Source organism: Varanus komodoensis, unplaced genomic scaffold (genome assembly GCF_004798865.1).
Source record: "Varanus komodoensis strain SLA01 unplaced genomic scaffold, ASM479886v1 scaffold207, whole genome shotgun sequence".
Lineage (NCBI taxonomy): Eukaryota > Metazoa > Chordata > Lepidosauria > Squamata > Varanidae > Varanus > Varanus komodoensis.
The window spans coordinates 75,833-102,313 of NW_025335583.1; the positions used below are offsets into that span (position 1 = coordinate 75,833).

Sequence of the window (26,481 nt, forward strand, 5' to 3'; positions counted from 1 at the left end):
ATGTATAATTATTGTGTTGTAAGCCGCCCCGAGGTTTCGGCAAGGGATGGCATAGAAATGTAATAATAATAATAATAATAATAATAATAATAATAATAATAATAATAATAATGATGTATCAGTGCCAGGCACACCTCCCTGGAGAGTTGGTTCCATAAAATGGGTGCCACTATCAAAAAGGCCCATCCCCTTTTAATCACATTCCTCACTTCATTTAAAGGTGGCTCTCAGAGAAGGACCTCTGCTGAAGATCTTAGGGTCCAGGTAGGTATATATGGCAAGAGGTGTTCCTTAGGATATCCAGGTTCTTAGCAACTTAGGGATTTATAGGTTAGTATGAGCACCTTAAAGTGGGCCTGGACTTCCATCGGTAGCCAGTGTGATTGATAAGATAACAGGGTTTCTGTGCTCGTATCAACCCGTCCCAGTCAACAGACAGGCAGCCTTGTTCTGCACCTGAAGCTGGACTCTCCTAGTCATTGGAATTTCTGAGTGCTCTTATCTCCACTTTGATCAAGGCCATCTGGTTCCATTCGCATCCCCAGGAGTTTTAGCATGTGACAAACATGCACAATATCAAATAGCACCCAAAAGCTCCATACTGCACCCCGAAGCACTAAAACAACAAGGCTAGCCCTACTCTACTCTTTATCTGTATGTAAGTGTGCTACAATGGAGTTTCAGTCCAGGGTTGGGGTTGTCATGAGGCAGAGTCCCTCCCTCAAGTAAACACACTGCTTCAGAGTTCCTTTTCTTAATGCTTTATTGTTATACATCCTTTTTATCAAACAGTAAAGTGCTGAACACTTCCTGAGCCCTCCCCTCAATCTTCCTCCCGTTTAAGAGACATTCCCCATGGCCAGCTCAGAGGGGGGTGCTGGCTTCCCCACCTGTCTCTGCCCTTCCCGCAGCCCCAACAACTGAATCTCCCCCCTGGGTTGCCTCCTAGCAACCGGCAACACCTCAGGGAGGAGCCTCCACATCTGACAGACTGCACAGCTCTTGGTGCACACTCTGGGCAGACCCTGAACCCACCTCCCATTGGCAGATCGGAGCTCTCATCATCTTCCACCCCGGCTCCCCGCTCCCATCCTGCTGGGCTGTCTCTTCATTCCCATGGGATGGTTGGTTGCCACCCCCACCCCACTGGGGCAACCATGCTTGAACTGTACAGACATTCCCTGGCATTAATCTGATACTAAAATTTGCTGACATTCCAAAACTGCTTTGCCTTCACTGTCTGAGCTCCAATTCCCATCAAATCTGTCAACAGACCACAACCCTTCTGACCACATTTCCCTGTGTGTGCACACAACAGGGGTTTCTGGTTCTCACACCAGACCAGGGCTAGACAAGAGACAAAAGAGGAGGTGGGTAGAGACCGGTTCTCCCCTGCAGAGGAGGGCAGGATGCGCTCCAATGGAGTGAAGTTCAGGGAACCCAGGTTCAACTTGGATGCCAGGAAGTACTTCCTGACAGTTAGGACACCGAGGGTGTGGAATGGGCTTCCACAGGTGGCTGAGGTCCCATCAGTGAGGAAGTTTAAGGATAGGCTGGACATACACATGGTAGGCATGTCATGAGCAGAGCTGGCTGGAGCCGGGGGTCAGACTAGATGACTAGATGTCCCCTTCTGACTCACTCTGTTTTTATGTTTCTATCTTCCTTGGATCCAGGAATTTTCAATCCTCCCCAACCATTTCCCCAAGTTTGTGGGGTGACAGCAACTTTCCCAGCTGTTAGCCATCACACTGAGATTGTCCAGGGCTGGATTTCCTCTTCTGTTATCCTTGGAAATGGCTGAAGAGATAACCCACGATGTTCCCTTTGGCTGTCAGGATGTGACTCTCTTACTACAAAGAAAATGATGCTTCGTGCTGCATCTCGAAGAGCTTGCTGAAGCATCTTCATTCAGATAAGCACAGTCACCTCCATCTCCAATGACCTGCAAACTGCAACACAAGCAGATGCTAAGCAAGGGTTGTGTCCATTGCTGTTAGAAGTAACTAAACAGGGCTAATGCAGCTCAGTATGTGTTGAAACAGGCAGTAATAGGAAAGCTTCATCCTGATTGCTGAGCCATGGGTATCCGGGAGGAATGAACCCTTGAGCAGGATTGTGGTCCCAAGCATGTATATAGCCTCAACATTATTAGCCGCTGCTAGTGTTATCCTCCCTAAATTTGCCCAATCACCTTTTAAATATAGCAGCCATCAATGCGTCTTTCGGCAGCATATTCCCAAATTTGACTATGAATGGCATGACAAAGTATTTCCTTTCATCTGTCCTGCATCTGCCACCAATCAGCTTGGATGTCCCCATGTTTCTAATATTACTGGAGAGCGTTTATCCCTATTCACTTTGTCTTTACCATGTATAATTTTGTACATTTCTGTCATCCTTCCCCTTCCCCTTACTCATCTCTTTTCGAAGATAAACGGTTCCAGATATCATTTTGGAACAGTTTCATCCCCTTTATTCCCCCCTTTTTATTTATTTATTTTTTTATTTGCAAAGATGGATGCACAAAGCTGCCTTATGTTGAATAGACAAACCTTTGGGGCCCACTGGCATATTTGGGCTGGTCACATCACATGGCTGGTCACAAAAGACAAACAACCTGCTTAAATGTCAAAATACAAAGCGGGGATGGAGGGGCAAAGCTGCAACACACTAATCAGCTCTTCTGAACTCCTAGCTTTCAGTGCCAACAGAAACCTATTTCACAGAAGGCAAACTCTTTTTCTCTCTACACCATTTCCTGCCAGCCAACTCTTTCCCCACTATTTCTTTGTCTCACATTCAATCATCATTCATGCACTCTGTCTCTGAACTGGTTAATGAACCCACAATTTGCCATGGCACATTCCAGATGGTTTACAGCTGTTTAGTCCCCCATTCTGCATGATGAGAGATTATTACATGACACTCAAACCTAGACACCTAAATTAATCTAGTTAATCATGGGTTAAACAACCCATAGTTAAACTACACTTAGTAGTTAGGCTATCTATGGATTGTTTAACCCATAATAGACCCATACTGTCTGAGTTCCAATATCATTTAGCAATTCCTGATTAGCTCAGTTGGGGGTTGAATATTTTAAACAGTTCTGGAATGCACATGGTATTGCAATGTGACAAAATATGCTTTAAATTTACCATTGTTAGAGTGAACAGTCCCCTCTGTCTCACAGACATATACATACACCACGCCCCCATCCATCTATCCTCTATCCATTCACACCCACAAGTGCCTCATGAATACTTATATTTAGTTATATAGAAATGCTTCTTCTGCTCACTGCAAGCATACAAACACATGCACTTTTTCTTTGGATTTCTTCAAAATACCCCCAAACTTTTATCTTTCCCCCCTGGCTTTTTCCACACACATGCAGTGCCCAGACATTCAGACACACAAACCCTCCCCAACTCCCAAGTTTCTTCCTAGCAGCTTTTCCACTCCCTTGCTTGCTTCCCGCGTTTGCACCTCCACCCCAAGTGTGCACTCCTCTGTTCTTTCCAGCTGTTCCCACTACCTTCTGGAGCTCATGTCCTACTTAGAGCATGATTCATCTGAGGAAGAAAAGAAAAAGAGCCAGTACTTCAAGCCCCAGTCAGAGCCAGGAGAGGAAGTGGAGGCTTGAGTTGATAGCCTTTCCCTGGAACATTTAAAAGAGCTATCTGGTATTTTGCAAGGTATTCCTGAACTTCCCCAAGTATAGGAATCAGACCCCAAGACAATTTATTCCTTGGAACAGCACAAACATTAACAGTGGAATTTCAAATGAAGACACAGCATGGGGCCTCCCTTAAAAGTGATCTGCTGACCTGATTAAGCAGCTCTGCTGATTTATGATCAGCTATAAGTTAGCCCAGCTGGAGCCAGCTTGCTGCTGCAAACAACAGTGTTTCAACTCTATGCTCTGCCTTGCTGTATTGGACCTGACACATTCCTGGACTTATGACTACCTACCTGGGCCACCTTCCTGGATACCCGGACTGATGTGGATGCATGATATGGTAAATCTTCTAGACTGAACTATAGACTGTTTTGATCTCATCTCTGCCTCTTCCCATTAGTTATATTGAAACACATTAAAAACTCTGGAGTGGGCTGGTTTTTCTCTTTGTTATTTCTGAGAATATCACAGCCTTGTCCAGGGTTCTTGCTGACCTAGTTTTTTGTAGCTCTTCTGTCTTCATCGCCTACCATCCATTGGCAGAATAGAGACTGTGTTTCATGATAACTAGTCCTTGATAACTGGTCCCTTGGGACCAGTTTGCTTGGGTTGATATGGCAGTAACTATCCTGCAGATTCAGCTAAATCAACCACAGGCTGTACTGACTCTACCATCTCCTTCTCCAAAATGAATAGCACCCTCAAAAAATGATGGGATTCTGAATATTTCCTGGCTTTCTTGGCATACTGCCAGTTGTATTTGCAGCTCCAACCAGAAGACTTCCCAACTAGCCAAGTAAGGGAAGTCTTCATGATCGCTTGCTTGCCAGCCAAGTGGCCATAAGGGTTATGCCCTATCCCCTCTAGAGTGGCCTTCTCTTGACTGATTTTCCAGAATTTTTGGAGGCAATGTGGACTTTTTTGCATAACACAGCCCAAAAAGGGGCTACCAACTGCCACAATGAGTGCCTTTGCTAAGGGACGTGAAGAGTGAGCATATATGCCAGTAGTTTCTGCTTGCTGGCTCAGGAATTGTGCTGGAATGAACCTGCAATTCTGGGAAAGGCAGGCAAGTGACATCCTAGAGGGGCTGGCCTGCACTGATGCCCCCTGCCCTGTCCCCATGGCTTTGCAAGCCCTTGATATGAGAGTGCTTACAGCCTGCTGAGTGATTGTAAAACCCACCACCAAGCTTTGGTCTCTAGAGCAGTATAGCCATCTGTGGACCAGCACAGGACCACAGAATCTGGATCTCAGCTATCTGCCACACTGGAGTTGCGGGAAACAACACTGGCCCAAAAGGCAGAGGAGCAAAACTGATGACAGAGGTTCTGCTTATACTGTGGTACTGCAGGGCACTTTGCCAGAAGCCTCCTCTCCAAGACAACAAGAAGTTCATTGCTGGAAAACTACCAACCCCAGGCCTAGATGGGCTCCCTGGTCTGGGGTGGCAGCCCTTGATCCCCTTGACTGAAAGCCACCAAAAGGGGCCACAATAGCAGAACTTGCAGGTAGGGACAGCGGTAGACTCCAGGGCCACTGCAAATTTTATGGATGCTGAGTTTGCCTCCTGCCATCCAATCCCCACATGCTTCCTAAATATGCCATATCCAGCACAGGCCCCCATGGGCATATGCTCCATTTATGTCCTATCACACACACGGAATAGTGCCTTTGACCTCCTGGGCTCTTCCTGAGTTTCCCGAAATACAGGAATCCAAGCCCGAGATAATTCACCTGATGGTGTAGGATCAAGTGCAAGCAATGGACGTCCACACAGAAAGTACAGCATGGAGGCCCCCCATAAAAGCAATGTGCTGACCTGATCAACCAGCTCTGTTGATTTACAACCAGCTGGCTATACATTAGTCTAGTTGGAGCTGAATGGCTGCTGCAAAGAGCACTTCAAGTCTGTGCTTTGCCTTACTATACAGGTCCTAACAGATTTAGAGACATTTGGCTAACTGCCTGGACTGCTTTCCCAGACACCCCTGACTGGCCTTGATGCTTGGTATGGTGGACCTCATGGCCTGGTTGTTTAGCTCAGAAGTGTTGACCGTGCATCTATTTCATGTGAGATCTGCTTCTTTGGGACAGAATTATAATAGAAACTAAGGATGTAGGAGGAATCCACTTTGGGAGTAGAAATCAGCCCCATTCCCTCAGCATGGCTTTCCGGATGACTTGCTTAAGACCATGAATCCAGCTTGGCACTGAGTGTTCATGCAGGGAGCCTGTGTGAACACATAAACACTATGCAAGCAGCATCCCTCTTCCATGCACATGACCTGCACCCTTTCTTTGTACTGCATGTGCTGTGGGAAAGGGTTGCTGGTTGTGCAGAGTTCTGTGAGCATTTGTGGACTTCCTCTTGGGTCACTTCCCAAAGCCATTGCTGAGCACAAGAAGAAGCCTGATGAAGAAGACAGCCACATCCTAAAAGGTGGCTAAAATGACTAGGTGGTCATTTTTGTCTGCCATAGGAGACTTTCCTTCTTTTCTCTTCTTTCTTTTTCTTTTCAGTGTTCATTGCTGAAGACCAAAAAAAGAATAAGACTCACCTTGAATTGTCTCCACTTGTCCATTTCCAGCTCTGACCTGGGGCTCTCCTGAGGCCAATCCAAAAGGAATCTTTGCCTTTGTAACGCATCACAAACTCCTTTAAAGACCAGAAAAGAAGAATGTTAGAAAATAACTCATGGATTTAATAGAATTTTACTTTCTTAGATTCTCCACCCAATGTGATCTTCAGCAGGTCATCATGCCTGGAGTTTGAAATGTGCGATGTACATACATTTAAGAAATAAGTATCACAAATCTTTGCCAATATCCATTTGACATCCATTTAAAAAGGGATCCAGGGGGAACCAGAGAATTACAGGTCAGTTAGCTTAACATCTGTTCTGGGCAGACTGCTTTAAAGCATTATTAAAAATAGAATCAGTACACACATACAGGGATAAGCCCTGCTGAAAAAAAAATAGCATGGCTTCTGCAAGGAGAAGTCTTGTCTCACCAACCTATTTGAGTTCTTTGAGAGTGCCAATAAGCACTCAGGCAGAGGAAATCCTACAGACATAGTTTACCTGGATGGCCAAAAGACATTTGACAAACTCTGCCACCAAAGGATCCTGAGCAAACTAAGCCAGTCATGGAATAAAAAAGGGAGGGTCCTCTTATGGATCACTAACTAAAGGACAGAAGACAGAGGGTGGGAATAAATAGCATTTTCTCCCAGTGGAAAGAGCTAGCCAGTGGAGTCCCACAGGCTTCTGTATTAGGGCCGATGTTTTTCAACCTATTCATAAATAATCTGGAATTAGGAGTAAGTAGTGAAGCGGCCAAGGTTGCTGATGACACTATACTTTTAAGGGTGGTTAAAACCAAAAGGGATCATAAGGAGCTCCAAAGGGATCTCTCCATGCTCAAAGAATAGGCATCAAAATGGCAAATGCAGTTCAACATTAGGAAGTGTAGAGTTAATACATGTTGGAACAAAAGATACTAACTTCAAGTATACACTGATGGGATGTGAACTAGCAGTGACCAAGCAAGAAAGGGATCTTGGAGTAGTGATGGACAGCTTGATGAAAATGTCAGCCAAGTGCTCAGCTGCTGCAAAGGTGCAATCCATGCTAGGCATAATTAGGAAGTAGGAACAGAATCCTACTTCCCTTATATAGACCATGGTATGACTGAACTTGGAATATTATGTTCAGTCCTAGTCACCTTACTTGAAAAAGGACATTATTAAGTTGGAAAAAGTACAGCAAAGAAGAACAAAAATGCTCAGAGGGCTGGAGCAGGTCCCCTGTGAGGAGCATCTACACAACGGGGACTGTTCAGCTGAGAAAAAAGAGAGACATGACAGAGGCCTGTAAAATATTGCATGATGTACAGTAAGTAGAGAGGGAGACATTTCTCTCCCATCACTGCCGAACTCGGGTTCATCCCATGAGACTGATTGGTATGAGGCTTAGGACAAATAAAAGAAAATATTTCTTCGAACAGCATATAGTTAAAATGAAGGAATTCACTGCCACACAAAGTGTTGATGGCCGCCAATCTGGATGGCTCTGAAGAGGGATTGGAGAGATTCATGAGGGAGGCAGCTATCAGTGGCCACTAGCCTTGAGGGCTGTGTGCTGCCTCCTTTATCAGAGGTGCCATGCCTGGATACACCAGTAATGGGAGAACTTGGGCAGGATGAGGTTTGCACCCATCCTGCTTGGAAGATTCTGTGGGCAGCTGGTGTGCCACTGTGTATATGAACCACTGGATTAGATGGACCTTTGGTCTGATCCAGTGTGGCTTATATGCTGTGTGAATCTCTTTCGACCAAAGAGCCAAATTCTCCTTGGGAGAAGTTCTCGGTTGAGCTGAAGGCAAAAAGCATAGGGCAAAGGTACCGACATGTTCTGCCCTGAAATACTTGTTTCCACTAACTAAACCTTAGCACAGGTACTGAAGCCTTCTAGAATACAGTGAGGGGAACTACAGAAAGGATCGGTTGTTGAGCATAAGAGGCTGGGACCAGTGTAATAGGTCATTAGAGAACTGTGAAGGGCCAAATTTAGCCTTGATCTTGAGGGTCTATTGCCCTGTGCTAAAGATTTTCAGGTAAGTAACAAAGAGTTTTGGATCTATTTATGTCCAGCAGGAATCCCTTTGGCTTTCTCATATTATCTAAATGCCCAGCATTACCACAATTTAGGCATATAAGAGAAATCCTCAAAGAACACAAATTAATTCAGATTTCTCCAAGTCGGAGTCATGAAATCTGCAGTCAACTGACTTTCTCAGGTCATGTGATTTCTGCCAGGCTTCTAGACTGGCATTTTCATTTTGTGCATTTTTGTGCCAAATGAATTGCAGAAAATAACACTAAAAAAACCACTGACCCAAAATTCAGATTTCCCTTTGATAGAATTACTTATAAAAATATGCATTCTCATGGGAATTGGACATCTTGGGACAATTTTGTGCACAAATTTGGACTCATCATTTGTACAAAATTTGAAACTGTGCAAATAGGCTGACAACAGACCAAAAATGGGCTGATAACAGACCAAGCATGAAACAAAAATCTGCAAGGTTTGAACAGAGCAGATATTGGGAGGTTTATAGATCCTTATTGATATTATAATAAAACAAAGGACTGGCCTATGCAGCCAAATACCTATGAATCTCTCACCATTTCTGGATTGTCAATAACAGCTAAAGATGCACGAAATGAACTGCAAAAATCTTGGCTGGAAGTCCAATTCTGCTCATGTTTTGAGTAGTAGTAACATTTTTCCTGGTATCCGATCCAATCAGGTGGGCAGCATGTAGGACCACTCCTACAACAGATTAACCCTGTAACTAAGAAAAGCACAGAAGATTAGACACAGTATCTGACCAAACCCCCTTCTGCTCTCAAGTGTGGGCAAAAACTGTAGGCATCAGGCTGAATTAAAGTGCCCCTTTGCTTTCTGTTAGTAGGCTCCAGAAAAAAACACCCAAAGGAATAAGAGTCTAGGTACAGCTGGGATAAACCTTTTCTAAATCTGTCCCTCCAGCAACTGTGGATTTGCTCTTGAGCTAGGCCTGGTCCTGCAACCTGAGCCAAACCAAGACTTCTGCAACACTCGTGGGCCCCTGGCCAAGCAAGTGGCTGCCTACCCCAAAGAACGGCTGCATGATGCGGAAGAGAAGTGCTGTGAGGAGTTTTGCCAGGCATCATTCTTAATGCTCCACTTGCTTACCTAATAAATGGGAGTGCTGGAGCCTTTGCTCACTTGTTTATTCCTCTGAGCAGGCCCAGTCTCCTTGTTGTTGTTGTTAGTCACAAAGTCGTGTCTGACCCACTGCGACCCCATGGACAACATTCCTCCAGGCCTTCCTGTCCTCCACCATCTCCCGGAGTCCACTCAAGTTCACACCAACTGCTTCAGTGACTCCATCCAGCCACCTCCTCCTCTGCCGTCCCCTTCTTCTCTTGCCATCTACTGTTCCCAGTATTAGACTCTTCTCCAGGGAGTCCTTCCTTCTCATTAGGTGGCCAAGGTATCTGAGTTTCATCTTCAGGATCTGGCCTTCTAAAGAGCAGTCAGGGTTGATCTCCTCTAGGACTGACTGGTTTGATTGCCTTGCAGTCCAGGGGACTCACAAGAGTCTCCTCCAGCACCACAGTTCAAAGGCCTCAATTCTTCGGCGCTCAGCCTTCCTTACGGTCCAACTTTCACAGCCATACATTGCAACTGGGAAAAACATAGCCTTGACTATACGCACTTTTGTTCGCAGGGTGATGTCTCTGCTTTTTAGGATGCTGTCTAGATTTGCCATAGCTTTCCTCCCTAGGAGCAAGCGTCTTTTAATTTCTTGGCTGCAGTCCCCATCCGCGGTGATCTTGGAGTCCAGGAAAATAAAATCTGTCACTACCTCCATTTCTCCCCCATCTATTTGCCAGGAAGTGAAAGGACCGGATGCTATTATTTTAGTTTTCTTAATGTTGAGTTTCAAGCCAACTTTTGCGCTGTCCTCCTTCACCCACATCAAGAGGCTCTTTAGTTCCTCTTCACTTTCTGCCATGAGAGTGGTATCATCTGCATATCTGAGGTTGTTGCTATATCTCCCAGCAATCTTAATTCCAACTGGTGATTCATCTAGCTCTGCCTTTCTCATGATGTGCTCTGCACATAAGTTAAATAGACAGGGCGACAGTATACAGCCTTGCCAAACTCCTTTCTCAATTTTGAGCCAATCAGTGGTTCCATACCCAGTTCTCACTGTTGCTTCTTGACCCACATATAGGTTTCTCAAGAGACAAATAAGATGGTCTGATACTCCCATCTCTTTAAGAACTTGCCACAATGTTCTTTGTGTACTTTGAACATTCTTTGGCATTACCCTTCTTTGGGATCGAAATGTAAACTGACCTTTTCCAATCCTGTGGCCACTGTTGAGTTTTCCAAATTTGCTCGCATATTGAGTGTAGCACTTTTACTGCATCGTCTTTTAGGATTTTGAATAGCTCAACTGGAATACTGTCACCTCCACTAGCTTTGTTATTGCTCAGACTTCCTAAGGCCCATTTGACTCCACATTCCAGGATGTCTGGCTTGAGGTCAGTGACCACCCCATCATGGTTATCAGGGATGTTAAGCTCTTTCTTGTATAGTTCTTCTGTGTAATCTTGCTACCTCTTCTTAATCTCTTCTGCCTCTGTTAGGTCCCTGCTATTTTGGTCCTTTATCATGCCCATCTTTGCATGAAATTTTCCCTTCATATCTCCAATTTTCTTGAAGAGATCTCTGGTCCTCCCTATTCTATTGTTTTCTTCTATTTCTTTGCACTGTTCATTTAAGAAGGCATTCTTATCTCTTCTAGCTGTTCTCTGGAATTCTTCATTCAATTGTTTGTTTCTTTCTCTTTCTCCCTTGCCTTTCGCTTGCCTTCTTTCCTCAGCTATTTGTAAAGCTTCCTCAGACAGCCATTTTGCTTTCTTGCATTTCTTTTTCTTTGGGATGGTTTTAGTTGCTGCCTCTTGTACAATGTTGCGAACCTCTGTCCATAGTTCTTCAGGCACTCTATCAGATCTAATTCCTTAAATCTATTGGCCACCTCTACTGTATATTCATCAGGGATATGATTTAGGTCATACCTGAGTGGCCTGGTGCTTTTCCCTACTTTCTTCAACTTAAGCCTAAATTTTGCGACCAGAAGCTCATGATCTGAGCCACAGTCAGCTCCTGGTCTAGTTTTTACTGACTGTATAGAGCTTCTCCATCTTTGGCTGAAGAGCACATAGTCAATCTGATTTTTGTGTTGACCGTCTGGTGATGCCAGTCTCCTTACCTTGGAGGAAATTAAAAGCAGGCTCGCTTGCAAAAAGGGTTTGAATGAACAGCAATACCTGAATTTGGGGCATGGTTATGCATGAGTGTTCAGCTTCCCCCAGTTTGCTGAGTGTGCCTGGCACTCCTTGGCTCACAGTCTTTCTAGACTGCTCTTGCTTTTTACATGATCCAAGTGGCCAGATTCTGGGAGGTGTGTGGTCCTTTTTGGCATCACGGGTTTGCACCAGGCTAGAGAAAGGTACCCGGCTGTGGGAGGGGGATAGGGCTTCTTGCTCTTTTTGTGTTTAAAAGCCATCGCATCTTGGGGCATAATCATGGATTGAAGTTGACTGTACAGAAGTTATTTTGTAAGATGTTGCTTTTCATGTAACCAGAGCAAAGCGGCACTTGCTGAACCAAAGGCACAGGAGTTCTGATGAACTTCACTGCCTTTATCTCCCAGGACTAGCTGGCCTTTGGCCCACGTGGGGTTCCCTTCCTGTTGCCTCCCTAGAATCTTTCTGCTTGAACCTTTTACAAATCAGGGTTTCCTTAGGAGGCACGTTCCTTTGAAGACACACATACTTGGAGCATGAGGCTGATGCTCATGACATGCGACATCATGAAAAAGCACCAAATGGTTTATTGTGGAATGCATTAAGTATTATTGTATGTTCATTGCCAGGGAAACGGAGAAAAGTTCACAGGATTTTCTGTCCCTGGTGCTGCAACAGCTTTGAGTACTATTATTCAGCTTGATTGCAGTTGTGGGGTGGGCGGGGGAAAAACCCGCTCTGTCTTGGCAGCAAAGTCACTTGGGGCAGCCCTGAACATGTTTGTATTGACTGGTGGAATGGGAAAGGGTAGCTGAGATCATACAGAAAGGTAGGTGGTGTAGGGAAAGAACTGGAGCTATAGAGGGATATGTGGGCAGAGAAACCTGTTCAGGATTGCGTCAGATTTACTGTGTGATCCTAAACATGTTTATTCAAAACTATTGAGCTCAATGGGATTTGCTTCCTGCTAAGTGCAGGACTGAAGTCTTACTCCTTAGTAAAGGCATTCAGAGCTGTGATGTATCTTATCCACCCTCAATACAATCCTAGCATTTGTGTTGAAGAGAAACCTGGGGATTGATACTTTTGGTAATTTAAAAAAGTTGACAGAATAGGCATGCTGGTCCATGAGAAATAAAAGCATGATGCCACAATTTAACTTGCCATCTTTAGAATTTAAATTACAGTCATTGTTCTAATTATGCATATATTTATCTGTGTACAACTGTGCAGTTTTTTGTCCTATGGCTCTGAGCCTCACATCTTTTCAGTACCAAGCACTACCCTGTCCCCTCACCATATATTTACTGTGATATAATTCAAGTTTCAGCTGCACTACTCTCAGCTACACAAGGGAACTGTCGCCGAGAAGGCCACCCCAGTGTGTGTGCCGGGTGTTTCCAGCCTCTTGTTTCAGAAGATGCTATGGCTCACCATCACTGATTCTGTGCTGAATCTGGATAATGGTCCTTAGCAGGGCTATGGGACCCTGGGAAGAGTTTGGCCCAAGTGCTGGGACTAGTCACTGCAACAGAGGACTGGTTACAGCAAAGCTTTGCCAAGCACATTGCAATGACCAAAGACCAGGCAACGTCCACGTGTGAGACTCTAACCTGGACATACAAAACATACCAACAAATGAACAGGAAATTTTCAAGGAAACCACATCAAAATTCAGGCTACATACCAACTCCAGTAATAATGGTGGTGATGAAGAAGAAAATGATGAAGAAAATTTTAACCTTCTTCCCTGATAGACATCTCCAATTGTTGTTTTCTGCTTCAGCAGAAGTCCTCGCGTTCTGATTTTTTCTCCTCCTCCTCCTCCTCCCTAGGAAGGCATCAGTTCAGCATTGGTTAGAATGCTTGCCTTTGATTGGGGAGGTCCCAGTTTACATCCCTATTCATCCAGAAAGCTCCCTCTCCACCTCAGGACAGCCACTGTGCCTCCGCCAAATCTGCCTCACAGGCTTGCTAGGAGAATAAAATGAGTGCAGACTCCCAGAAGCCGGCCTTGGAGGAAAGGCGAGATAAAAACATATGCATAAAATAGGACGAGCCAACCTTCCCTGCCACTACCTGGCCCAGAAGTGCCTTCCTCAGTGGACCCACTCCATGCACCTCACCCAGCCTTGCACTCAGCTATCACTGTGCAAAGGGGCATTTCTAGGCACCCACACACCTTTTTTCAGGCGTGTGGATTTTTCCATTGGGCTTAATTCTAGACTCTTTTCTAAGCCTATCTGGCATTTGCAGGGCGGGGGAGGGGGGACAGCTGGGGAAGCACAATATCCTGGGAGGGAAGATCTAACCCTTCTTTCTCCAGATGGATCACTCTGAAATTCTCCCTGGTTTTGGGGGGTGGGGGGACAACCCTCCCATTAGCACTGGAGGAATGGTACACGTAAATGTCATGGAGAAGCATTGCAGCAAGTGAGGAGAAGAAGGGGTTAATCCTTTCCTCTCCAGTTTCAGCCCCCCCCCCCACTACCTATCTCCTGGATACTAAGCTGGAAGAAAACTCCATCCCTTTGATACCAATGGACACTTAGGGGTCTGGGGAATAGAGCTGCGGCCATGGGAAATAGCCATGAGGCTGAAGACCCATGGGTCCCAGCCTAGTGACCCTTTGTACCAGCTTCATGCTGGTGGTTCTTCCACCTAATGAAAGGCAGACTGTGCATCATTCAGGAGCATATCAACTCATGAATTAAAGTCTTCCTGCAGTAGAAAACACTGGCAAAAAGTGGCTTGACGGAGGGCGCCTGAGTGAAATGTGCCTGCTGAAGACTTCCAGTGCTCTGCAGCTCTCTTCAGTGCAGGTCAATGTATGAAATCCAGCTCTCCCCACCTCTCCTGCTAGCGGCTTTCGATACCATCGACCATGGTATCCTTCTGGATAGGTTAGCGGGATTGGGAGTTGGAGGCACCGCTTTGTGGTGGTTCTGCTCCTACCTCAATGGCCGATTCCAGAAGGTGGTGCTGGGGGACTATGGCTCTGCGCCATGGCAGTTATGCCATGGAGTTCCGCAGGGGTCCATTTTGTCCCCCTTGCTGTTCAACATCTACATGAAACCGCTGGGAGAGGTCATCAGGAGGTGTGGGCTGCGGAATCATCAATACGCTGATGATACCCAGCTCTACCTCTCGTTCTCTACCAATCCAGGTGAGGCAGTGGCTGTGCTGAACCGGTGCCTGGCCGAGGTAATGGGCTGGATGAGGGCCAATAAACTGAAGCTCAATCCAGACAAGACGGAGGTCCTGTTGGTGGGTGGCTTGGGCTTTGGGGTGGGGGACTTGGGCCTTGTCCTAAATGGGGTTGCACTCCCTCTGAGGGACAGGGTTCGCAGCTTGGGAGTGCTCCTCGACCCTGAGCTGTCACTGGAAGCTCAGGTAACGGTGGTGGTGAGGAGCGCCTTCCTTCAGCTTTGGTTGATCCATCAGCTGCGTCCCTACCTGGAGAACGACTGCCTGGTGACAGTGACACACGCACTGGTAACTTCCCAATTAGATTTCTGTAACGCGCTCTACGTAGGGCTACCCTTGAAGTCAGTCCGGATACTTCAATTGGTGCAAAATAGAGCTGCCAGGTTGCTGGGCGTTGTTCTCATATAACCCCAGTTCTCCATCAGCTTCACTGGCTCCCTGTTGAAGTTCGGGTCTAATTCAAGGTGTTGGTTATGACCTATAAAGCCCTTAACGGCTTGGGACCTGGTCACCTAAAGGAACGCCTGCGTCCATATATGCCCTCCCACCCCCTACGATCAGCAGTGAATGCCCTTCTCCGGGAACCCTCCATGAATGAGATTAGGAGGGTGAGTACCCGGAGGAGGGCCTTCTCTGTGGTGGTGCCCTGCCTTCGGAATGCGCTCCCCAGAGAGGTCTGCCTGGCGCCGTCATTATTTGCTTTATGGCGCCTGGCGAAGACCTTTTTATTTAAAAGTTATTTTAACTGTTAATTTATTATTATAGTATTTATAGATTTTAATATATATAGCTGAGATGGTACCAGTTTTTAAATTATTAATTGTAGTTTTTATGAATGTTGTGAGCCGCCCTGAGGCTTTGCTGCGATGGGGCGGCATAGAAATGTTTTAAATAAATAAATATATAAAATGTGCCCAGAAAGACACTGCGCAGGCTTCCCCTGCTGCAGTCCTGCAGTGTCTGGGAATTCTGGGTGGGATTTTCCCTGCTTTGCATCACTTACATACATGGGCACTTCTGGGGAGGGGAGGGGGACTGCCTCTGCCTTACACCTTGTTGGCAACTTGTGCAGCTCTCTGCAAGCCCGGAAAGGAATGAAATGACTCACCCAAAAGAAGAAAAAAGCAGCCACAGGATTGCATGTAATATATATGTTTACGTTAAACATTTAAAATAACTACTGTGATTTAAACATTCAAATTTAAATTCTCTTTACCCCTCAACCCAAGCTAACTGGACAGAGAGCACCTTTCATAGAGGGCTGTCCGCTGAGAAGTCTTTAAGCAGAGCATTGTGTTCCATAATACACGACACACGGACACTCTTTCAGGACGGGAGCGTGTGCATGCAGTGACATGGCGGTGGGTGGGGACAGAGGAAGGCAGGGACTGGAGCAAGAAGACTTTCGAAATAAGTGTTGGCCTATCAGAGATGGAGGCATTTCGGTACCAAAGTGTGGAGATGGCGGAAGGAGGGGGACCTGAAAATTCAGGATTTCTCCCCTCATTTTGAAAAAGTCAGAAAAAACTGGGGTCTGTCTTCCCTCCCACACAGAAAAATGGTTTTGTCATGTCCTACCCCCACCCCCCCACCCCGGCTTTTCTTTTCCCAAGTTTCTTTCCAGGCCTTCGCATCCCTGCTTCAGCATGAAGTGTCCCACACTGACCCCGTCTGAGGATGGGCTCCTGGCACACTCAGGTCTACTTGGCTCCCTGCCCTACAGTTCCCTTACTGATCCACTCCCTTCCTGCTCACAACCCTATAGGAAGTTTTGTGCCATCCTATATTTGCCTTAACCCTGCCATGCTCCCAAGCCAAGCCACTGTTCCTATTTCCTCAAGCCCAGGAATGGGGCGAGGGGGGGGGGGCAAAATGGGGTAGAGGGTGACAAGGATGTCAGTCAAGGAAGGAAGTTCAACAAGGTGCACAAGACATTCCAAGCACCTCACGGCTGGGCTCATGGCACTCTGAGCACAGCGCCGTGAATTCAACCTTCTGGCAACAAAAGCATGTTTCCCAAATGAACTAAAAGCATAGAATGCTAACACAGCTTCAAGCCACCGCTTAGATCAGCCTCTTTGTCAGCCTGCTGAAGAAAAGGGAGAGAGTTGGCCCAAGCACTTCCTTTCTGTGTGTTCTCCCCACCATTTCCTTCCCACATGGTACAAACTGTCGCCCTGCCAGGCTTTCTTGCTTGTTTTCACCAATCTTCTTTCATTAGCTTCTCATTTTGCTATCCTTTTCCTCAAGAAGTCTACCACATATATCTAACCTGTCCCTCAGTTTTCTGTTTCTCAATAGGTTATTCCTTCCCATTATTTTTTGTCTTTGGGTGACCGGTTTTTTAAACTTCCCGTGGCCCGGGACTTTCCTGCTCGTCATTCTCCCCTCCTGCACTTGTGCCTCTGTGTGAGGGGCGTTCTGCTTCAGCAGACAAAGCTGGAGTGGAGCAAATGGTGGGCAGTATTAGCTGCTTCATGCATGATATGCACAAAGGGGGTCCCCCTGGTGCTGGTCCCACCTTTGTTACATTGCACCTCACTCCTGCCTGCCGTGTACTGCGGGCAGACATAGAATTACAGAACAGCCAAGTCCAAAGGGGGCAAGAAGGCCACTGGGTCCAACCCGCTGCAGCTGCAGGACACCGAATGAGACCATCCCACTCAGTTTCTTTTTGAATGCCTCTAGGGTGGGAGAGCCCCCCACCTCTCTAGGCAGCTGGTTCCACGGTCCTATTGCTCTGACAGTGAGGAAGCTTTTCCTGGTATCTAGCCTGAACCTGGGTCGTTGCAACTTGACTTGATTATTCTGTCTCCTACACTCTGGTATCAGCCAGAAATGATCTTGACCCTCCTCTTTGTGACTGCCTTAAGAAAATCATGTCCCCCCCCCCCCCGTGCCTCCCAGTCTTCTCTTTGTAAGGCTGAACATGCCAAGTTCTCTCAGTCTCTCCTCACAGGGCAGTGTGTCCAAACCCTCCTCTGGACCCTTTCTAATTTTTCTGCATCTTTCTTAAATCTCGGTGCCCAGATTTAAGCCTAGATGAATACTGTGCTCAGAAGAAATCTACACACAGAAAGCTCTGTGCATGTAATCATCAAAATGTAATTTATGGACATGGGGGAGGCAGGGGGCTGTGTAACGTCTGAGGGCAGAGCAAATGCTGAAACCCCACTGCCCCCACATGTAGAGCCCCCTTCAAATGAAGGAAGTGTGAAAGCAGCTATTGTCCTTCAGCAGATGGAATGTTCACTAGTATTCCACAAGATCACAATGGCTGGGCAGTACAAGTCAGAGGCCCAACTGCTGCTATTACAGTGATAGAAACATGGAAACTGAGGGGGTCAGAAAGGGTCTCCTGGGCCATCTAGTCTGACCCCCCAGTTTCATCTGGCTCTACTCACAACATGCCCACCATGTGCATGTCCAGCCTACCCTTGAGCACTCTCACTGATGGGGCTTCAACCACCTCCTGTGGAAGCCCATTCCACACCCTCGGGGTCCTAACTGTCAAAAATTATTTCCTGGCATCCAAATTGAACCTTGTGATGACCATCAGAAAATTAACTGAGACTCAAGCAACATGATGTGCCTAATGCAGTACTCCAAACGAGCAAAAGAACCCACACTAATGCATCCAGTTTATAAACTGCACATAAACTATAAAAACACAGATTAGCATTATGTTAATTAAAATATTATAAAATCTTAAATATTGATCTCTTTATATGTTTATAGATCTGCAATTTAAATACATAAATATGTGTATATAGCTATTTAACAATTTTATCATTTAAAGAATTTTAATTGTAATCAATGAATTTTATTGTTTAATATTTATCATCTAAATTTACTTACAAGTTTATAAACTGGAGGCATGGTGGTGGTGGTGGTGGGGTGATCTTGCTTCTCATCAGAAAATCCCTTAGTGTCATCTACAATAGAGATCTTCATGCATGTGCAGATCAGCTCTTGGGGTGGTTACAGCATGGCGAAGGGCAGGTCTGACACCACCACCCCTCATTTTCAGTGCATCCTTCCAGCTGGAATGGAAAGCCTAATTCCACGTGTAAATCTGAAACCTCTTCGTTGATCCAGCAGATCTTGCCTCCTTGCTCAGCAGTGGCATAATAATCTGAGGATTAACATTCTGTCTGGGGATGTGCCAAACGAATCAATTGTCTAAATCCCATTTCTGGGAAATCAAAAGCGTTTGCAAGAAGGAGACTTTTGGTTTTGATTTCACGTGTGCTATAGCTGCAAACCTATCCGAGGTATCTACCAAGAAGGCACTGACAGCTTGTCAGCAAGAAAAACCTCAGGCTTGAGGAAATGTTACAAAAACCTTTAGCTTTTAAACCTGAAGTTTTTTTATTAGGTATTATACCGGAGGACATTAGTAAACAAGAAACGTATTTGATTTTACGTGTAATCACTGCAGCGAGGATTGCATTTGCTCAGCATTGGAAAAGTGAAGAACTACCCACCGATGAACTGATTCTAAAAAAGATCCTGGACTGTGCAGAAATGGATAGATTGACTTTATCATTGAAGGAGAAGGAAGATACTTCAATCAAACTTGGAACTCTTTTTATTATTGGCTAGAGAAATGGGACTTCGCACAGATTTAAATATGTTTTTAAGTTTTCATAAATGGAAAAAGAAGGGTGTGGGGGCTGACCCAGCGAGCTCAATGTTTTTGATGATGGATGTTGTTTTTAGGTTTTTTTTAGGATTGTAATTTCAAATAAAACTTATTCAAAAAAAAGAAAGAAAAACCCCCATGTTGCTCTGAGGAACAGAAGGTAAGTTCTATGCCTTAGTAACTGAGAGTCAGGATAGACACCATTCTTTCTGGTAGAGCATGCCCCAAGTACAAAGAAGAATATTAGTCTGTTAGCTTCCCCCAACTGCTGTGCTCCAGATGTCATGGACTCCAACTTCGATCAGCTCCAGCTTGCACAGCCAATGCTCAGAATCCTGAGAGCTGCCCCCCCCCCCCGCAAACTTCTGGAGCACACCAAATGGGAGAAGCTTATGATGCCTGGCCAACCAGGCCCCTTGCTCAGTGACTTCCAGGGTTCTGTTATGGTGGGATAACAGGGGCAGGGGGATGTCTGTTTAAGCCCCTAGCAATGTATAATATTGTGGAGGTGAAGATCAGAGTTGCATACCATGAGGCAAAATTGCCTTCCGTTTTTCCTCCTGGAAAAAAGTATTCCAGACAGGTTTCTGCTCCTGTCTAGCAGTGGGGTGGAATGGCTGACAGAGAGGCCATTAGACCTTGCTGTAGATCCTGGCCTCTCCTCTCCTCCCCACTCCCCTCCAGGCCAGCTTTTTCCACCAGTGCTGTGAGGACTGCAGGTGGGACCATGGGGATGGATCCATGTAGAATTCCTCCACCTGAGGTCACGGAAGTACCTGTAGCCTCAGGAAGGGAAGTCCAAAAGCTCCTATGATCACTGGCATGGTCTTCCAGGGACCACAGGACTAGTTGCTTAGCTGCTCTCAATAAAGTAAAGATTAATTTCTGCTACAAGTTTTTGAAAGAGTACTGTGTTGATGCTTCTGGTGGGGACCTTCAAAAAGCAGGTGTGGGAAGCCTCTCACTTCACACTCACACCATTTGGACATCCTCCATAATCCCTTTGAACATGTTAAGTGCAACTCATGGGAACTGTAGTAGAAAGTTCTATAGGGAGCTAGTTTGCCTACCCCTTCTTAAAAGGTAAGTTTTTAAAAAATGCATCTGACCATCTGGCATTACCTTTATGGGAGCCCTGAGGCTACAGCAGGTTCTGGACTGTAATATTTAAAAGTGACTGGATTTAGGCCAATCCCTCAGACTTGTTCTTGGCATGCAGAATGGTCAGACTAGTGGGGGCTGGGAGTGATCTGTATTATCATCCAAAGCAGGGTGCTGGACTGGGGAAGGCTGCAGTAAGCAGAATTTTCCATGTTCCCACCTTATGCTGCTACCCACCAGCCACCCCACTTGACTTTTTAAACATCTGGGCCTCAGTCTCACTTATCTACGTCATCCACTTTTATTGTTCATCACTCAGGGGATGTGGTTAACTGGTTAGGACACAGTGCTTGGCATAATGACTAGTTAGTATCACTGGCTTAATAAGAAAGGATGCTGTCGAGAGAGATGAATCCAGCAAAGAGTAAAACAGGTCGCACCAACCTACCAGTAATGCCATACGAGGAAGAACCCATCGGAGGAACAACACGCGTGTGCTTCCGCACTGCCACATACCCGGAAACATACCCGGAAGTATAATTTCCAGAAGTCCTCCAATGACTTCCATACTATACTGTAGTACTATACTAAATGGTACAGCACTGTACTATATAGCTAATTGAGTAAGTTGGGTACCTTGGCTAACTTCGTTGGACTTTGTTGAACTTAGAACAAATTGGATTTACGAACATGCTCTCAGAACAGAACTTGTTCTTATGCAGAAACTTCCTGTATTACAGTGCACAACCAATCTGTTGCTTTTCGAATGATGTGATTTGATGCAACAGTCTGTAACCACAGTTTCCTGGAGCAGTTGTTCCTGCATTAATCACTGGGCTGTTTACCGTACATGCAGCTCCATGGTCCAGCTTTCCACAGGACAGTTGCAAAAGGATGACATCCTGTATCACAGGGCTGGGGACAATGTGCCACCCTCCCCACCTCCCTCAGCCATTGGTGGACTCCACTTTCCATGAGTCCAAGCCAGCCTGACCATAGCAGACAGAAGATGGGAACAGCAGTTCATTTCTGAAGGGCTGCAGGTTCTGTGACTCAGACAGAACAAGCTGTCTTGCAAAAAAAAAAAAAAGTATGAAATGCAAGTTAGGCTTGCCCTGTATACCTGCCCCTACCCCAATTCAGTATGTAATGGGAAACACTGTTATTCTCAGTTCCCTGTTTCAGGAACTGCACAAACTGTTCCAAAGAAACTTGTCTACTGAAATTGACCAATGCTGTTTGTCTCCAGGGCTTTCGCCTCATGCAATGTATTGAATGGGCTTCAGGTTTGGCAGGGACAGTGCCACCATGCCTCGGCTGCCCCCGATGCCAGCAGCAATGGGCAACCACTCCAATGTCCCACAGTGACCCTGATTTAGGGTCACTCTGGGGAAGGGGTGGGCCATGGGTAGCCCTCCAAATAGTCTGGCCAACAATTACCATCTTCCCAAATCAGCAGGCCCATTGGTGAGGGATGATGCAAACTGTAGGCCACAACTTCTGGAGGACCACAAGGCATTGCATAAATTAAAATTGCGGGTGGGACCCACCACAGCTCCAGGGCCCCACCAACTGCCTGCAGCTGATGCTGAGAATGTAGATTCTTCCTGCCTCCCCCTGCCCCCAAATATGTGAAATGTGTGAGAGATGGACTGGCGCCTTGAGAAGCATCAGCAAGCCTGCCCGTTTCCTGAATAGACCTTTTTCTCCTGGGTAGAACACTGTGAGTTATCTGACATTTTGGAGGCATGTGGAAGTGATATGGCATCAGGTAAGATGTGGGGATTGAGAGGGAGGAAAGCCAAGCCACCCAGTGAGTGTAATGAAAACACAAAAAGGCTCTTAGAGCTATTCAGGAAAGATTTGCAAATGGATTTGAAAGCAGTTCCAGCACTGATACGAGAAAGCTCAGTGTGAAATCAGCATTCCTGTATATACATCTTGAAATCAGCAAATGTGACAAAAAGGATCGACAATGCAGCTCCCTTCAAACTGGAAGGCTGTTGCTACTGGTACAAAGCTTTCTGTTGCAAGTGGCTGCAGCTTAGAAAAGGCCGCGATTCTCCCTCTGCAGTGAGGATTACTGTCCAGGGAGGACTGACGGGATGACTGCCCGGGCCCTTCCCTCTCCTAAGAAACTCTTCCCATGTTTCTCTATGAAAAGAGTATAACCCAAGAACTCTCCAGGACAAGGTAGAGACAAAGACCACAAAAGTGCACGCCAGAACAAACACGCCAGTTTAATGTACTCCGCTGCTCTTAAACATGAGCATCTCAAAAATATTAGCATGTGGCTCTTCCTGTGCTGGGTGGAAACCAGCTCCTTTCAAGCGTGGCAGTGTAAAATATTGCAAAGGGGGGCCAACTGATGCAAGCAGCACAGCCTGAACCCTCTAGCTTTGGAACCCCTGGTCTCCTCTCCTCCTCCCAGAACCATGGGAGCCGTCCTTGTGGTAAAGCAGCACCACAGCCATTCCCCACAGGAAAACAGCTCACTGTGGACTGAGGTTCTTTGTGTAAGTCGGATTTACACATAGGCATCCTGGCTCACCCACAATGATCAAGCTAATGTTCATCGTTCCTTTTCAATGAGAACAGACTCTCCCGCAACAAAACCTCGATATGGCACCCTAGGGAGGTTCCCTGCTAAGAAGACACCGCGGCCTCTCTCTGAGGATCTCAAAAGTCAAGGTGTGTCGCACACAAAGGGTAAAAGCAAAGGCCAGCTACTCCTAAGCATGGATGTTATCTCTAGAAGTACTCTTGCTGTACGCAGACAGTTTTGCTCTGGCAGTTGCTGGTCACTTTAAAGTCCCCTTTTCTCTACTACTTGCTCCCAGATGCTGATGCAGCAGTTACCTGATTGCTGGCTTGCCTCTGATTGCCCATTAGGATGAAGATTTATGCCTTCATCTGGTTTCCCTTGGATTGCCATCCTTCTCCCAAGATGCCGGGCAGGCTGAGTTCTTTCACGCTCCCAAGCTTCTGAGGAAAACTGCACTCTTGAATCTGTTCCGGTTGCAGGCAGAACTCCTGACCTGGAATCAGAACCAACACAATTGATTTCTGCAAATGCATATGTCAAAACAAACATGTTGGTTTTTTAAAGTGCGATAAGCTGTATTCTCTTAATGCAAGTGAAATGCGTTAAGTGGCCACCCTTCCAAGAAACAAAGAGGAAGTGGCCCCACAGAGGTTGGGTGTCTTCTCTTTTCACAGAGAAAGGAGCCCCTGCCTGTTTCTTCAGCCTGAGGAGCTGAACCCTCTCCAGGATATGATCTCAGTGACCAGATTCACATGTTATGACAACCCACCATGGTGGACTGTAGAAACCCAGCACAGGTTTGTCAGGGTGAGCTATTATTCACATGCAAGCCACCCTGAAAGTCCATGGCTTGCTCTGCATACCCATGATGGCTTCTAGTTTAACCTGAGCCTGGCAGGGCAGCTTCTTCTTGAGTTGTTGGGAACAGCATGAGAGCCACCTGGTGAGAGCAGCAAACCCCCCTCCTTCTTTTCATGATCTGGCTGGTGCTGCCACCATCCTCCCTCATCCCTTCTCAGTGTCTTCCACCCAGGAACACAGAAATGTTTTTTCTTTCTTTTCTAGTCTAGCAAACATGCACCAAACAGAGTATCTGTTGCTAAGAAATTTCTGCAAATGTTCCCCTCCATTTTACTGCTCTGCCGTGAGATTTGTGCAGTTTGCCTTCACAGTTGCTTGCCACCTCTATTCAGTCTCCTATGTAGTGCCCAGGAGTGCTTTTTAGGGTCATCTGGGCCTAGTATATGCTGCCCCTAAGACCCATCTGAGGCCCACTGCAAACATACTTGCTAGGCCCTGATATATCACCATCATGACTACAAGACTACACAAAGTTTACCAGCTCAGGTGCTAATCTGTTTACTATCCCCCCCCCACACACACACACACACAAACAAACAATTGCTGCTCTTTGGGGGGTGATCAGGCCGCAGTGGGGAACTTCAGCTAGGAGAGCCAACACCAGCTGCAGGACTGCATGCAGAGATGCATCAGAAGGTTCTCCCAGGTGGCACAGCTGTGTGTGGTGGGGGAATGATTCTGAATGGAAACTGATGGGACAATAGAGTTGATCACACACACACACATCACCCAAGCACAATGACCCCCTATGAGCAATTCTACCACAAAGGATTCAAATGCACCCAGACTTCTATGAATCCAGTCTAGAGATTCTACAGCAAAATAGCTTTTTCTGCATCAAGGGGAGATGCTGCAGATTTAGAAACCAGTTTTTCACTTGGAGAAGGTTTGTGATAATTTGCATGTGGCGTGGTGATTAGAGTATTGGATCAGGACTTGGGTGATTCGTGTTCCAGTTCTTATGTGGACATGAAGCTCAATAGATGACTTTGGTCTACTCACTGTCTCTTGTCAGGAAATCTCGGATTTGCACAACCAGGAAAAAGTGAGTTTGGATTTACAGGAAGATGCTACGCTCAGTCTCAGCAGTTATTCGCAGAACACCCAGGTACTCCTCTCTGAAAGAGAAAAAACAACAGCGCTGTCAGGTCACCAGCATACCAAAGTGGCTATGAACTCCCAGACCACGGATAGTTTTTTACAAGTCATGAGTCATGTATGCAGTTTCAAGGCAGTGCTGAGATTCTGAATGGGTGAGAAGGCGAGGACAATGGGGAATACAGAAATATTAAGAAATCATTATAGACATCAGGAAAAAACATCATGACCCATCACAGGCTTAGGTAACAGATAACAAATAAACCAATCAGGTGTTACAGAAATCTAACAGGTTTAAAATATTGTGATTTTTGCAATCGGAGACAAATTCCTTGAGACAAAGCATGAGCTGACTAGGTATTTTGAAATTGCAAAGGAAGTTCAGCTGCCCAAGACCTGCAACACTGTTTCAAAATTGTTTCTTAGGGAAACAGTTACCCAGTCTGAAAGAGGGTGGATCATTAACACAGCTTGAGGATGTTTTCCCTTTGCAGATGGGGAGGGGGAGCAAGGCTACTGCTGCCAGATTTTACATTAAAGGACAGGCAAAAGCCTATCTTTTTATTTGAGGATTTATTTGGATTTTCCCAACACTCTCAACCTAACCTACCTCACAGGGTTGTTGCTGTGAGAATAAAATGGAATGGAGAAAGATGATGGAAGTCACCTGGGGCTCCTTGCAAGGAAACAGGTGGGCTATAACTACAATGGAAACATAATATTAATTTTTTAAACCCAGTTTCATCAAGGAGGAACCACGATAGAAGTAACCAAGGGGAATGGATTTAACAAAATGTCAAAACGCATCTTCGTCCCCTGCACTCCACATTGCATTGGCAGGTCTGGGCACGTCCCGCTTCAGAGGGAAAGCTGGGCCAGTAAGAAGAAAAGGCAGAAGCCAACCCCTGGCTCTTGCCACCGCAGCGTCAAACCTCCCTCTGAACGAAGCACAGCGCGCCTTCACTTGCCCCCCGCGCAGGCGCGCTCACTGCAGCGAAACACCGCTCAGAAACCCGCTGAGTTTGCAGGGCTCGGGCGCGTGATCCGTGCTTGGGCTGCGCCCCCGCCCCCGCCCCCGCCCCCGAAGGACCCAAAGGCGCGCGGGCCTCTGTCCAGGAAACGCAGCAGTGAGCAAAAGCGCGCCCAGTGGCTGGAGCGGGCGGCGTGGACCGAACCGCGCGCCGCGCGCATTCCTTCCGCCAAGCAGCCCGCTGTGAATCCTGTCCTTTGCCTGGCCCCGAAAGGACAGGTCTACTCACCTGGCGGGGGTCTCCTCCACGGGCGGCCACGGGGTTTCGCGCCCTGCTGGCACTGGCAGGCTCTGGGTGCGATTGAGACTCGCGAAGCCTCGGGGCCTCTTTCCCGCCACTACAAGTTATCCTTAAAAAGGTTGGGCGGATGCATGGGAAGAGAATAAGGCTCGCCCTCCCCACCGCGGGTGGGCGTGCCCTGGACCGGACAGG

At 46.4% G+C, this 26,481-nt stretch overlaps 1 protein-coding gene across 2 annotated transcripts; it reads right to left on the bottom strand.

The window, feature by feature from the left end:
* Positions 1–1,575: 1,575 nt before the first annotated feature.
* Positions 1,576–26,385, bottom strand: LOC123023294 (C-type lectin domain family 2 member D-like). 2 transcript variants are annotated; one of them, XM_044429787.1, is made up of 7 exons: positions 26,278–26,385; positions 24,923–25,038; positions 23,374–23,552; positions 13,249–13,392; positions 8,880–9,049; positions 6,247–6,344; positions 1,576–1,952 (listed from the first exon to the last, which is right to left on the bottom strand). In XM_044429787.1, exons 3-7 carry the CDS (start codon positions 23,447–23,449, stop codon positions 1,835–1,837), a joined length of 606 nt encoding a protein of 201 aa, XP_044285722.1. In that variant the 5' UTR covers positions 23,450–23,552; positions 24,923–25,038; positions 26,278–26,385; the 3' UTR covers positions 1,576–1,834. The 2 variants fall into 2 exon arrangements, with proteins under 2 accessions (XP_044285722.1, XP_044285721.1); XM_044429786.1 differs by lacking the exon at positions 26,278–26,385 and having other exon boundaries at positions 24,923–25,428.
* Positions 26,386–26,481: the final 96 nt, after the last annotated feature.

Bases quoted from the DNA above. Each gene is read 5' to 3' on its own strand.
- LOC123023294 (XM_044429787.1), bottom strand. From the start codon at position 23,449: ATGGCAATCCAAGGGAAACCAGATGAAGGCATAAATCTTCATCCTAAT. The intron at 13,393-23,373 runs GTAACTGCTGCA...ATGCCTTCCTAG, and splicing joins AGAGGCAAGCCAGCAATCAG to GGAGGAGGAGGAGGAGGAGA. The intron at 9,050-13,248 runs GTATGTAGCCTG...TGCTTTTCTTAG, and splicing joins CACCATTATTACTGGAGTTG to TTACAGGGTTAATCTGTTGT.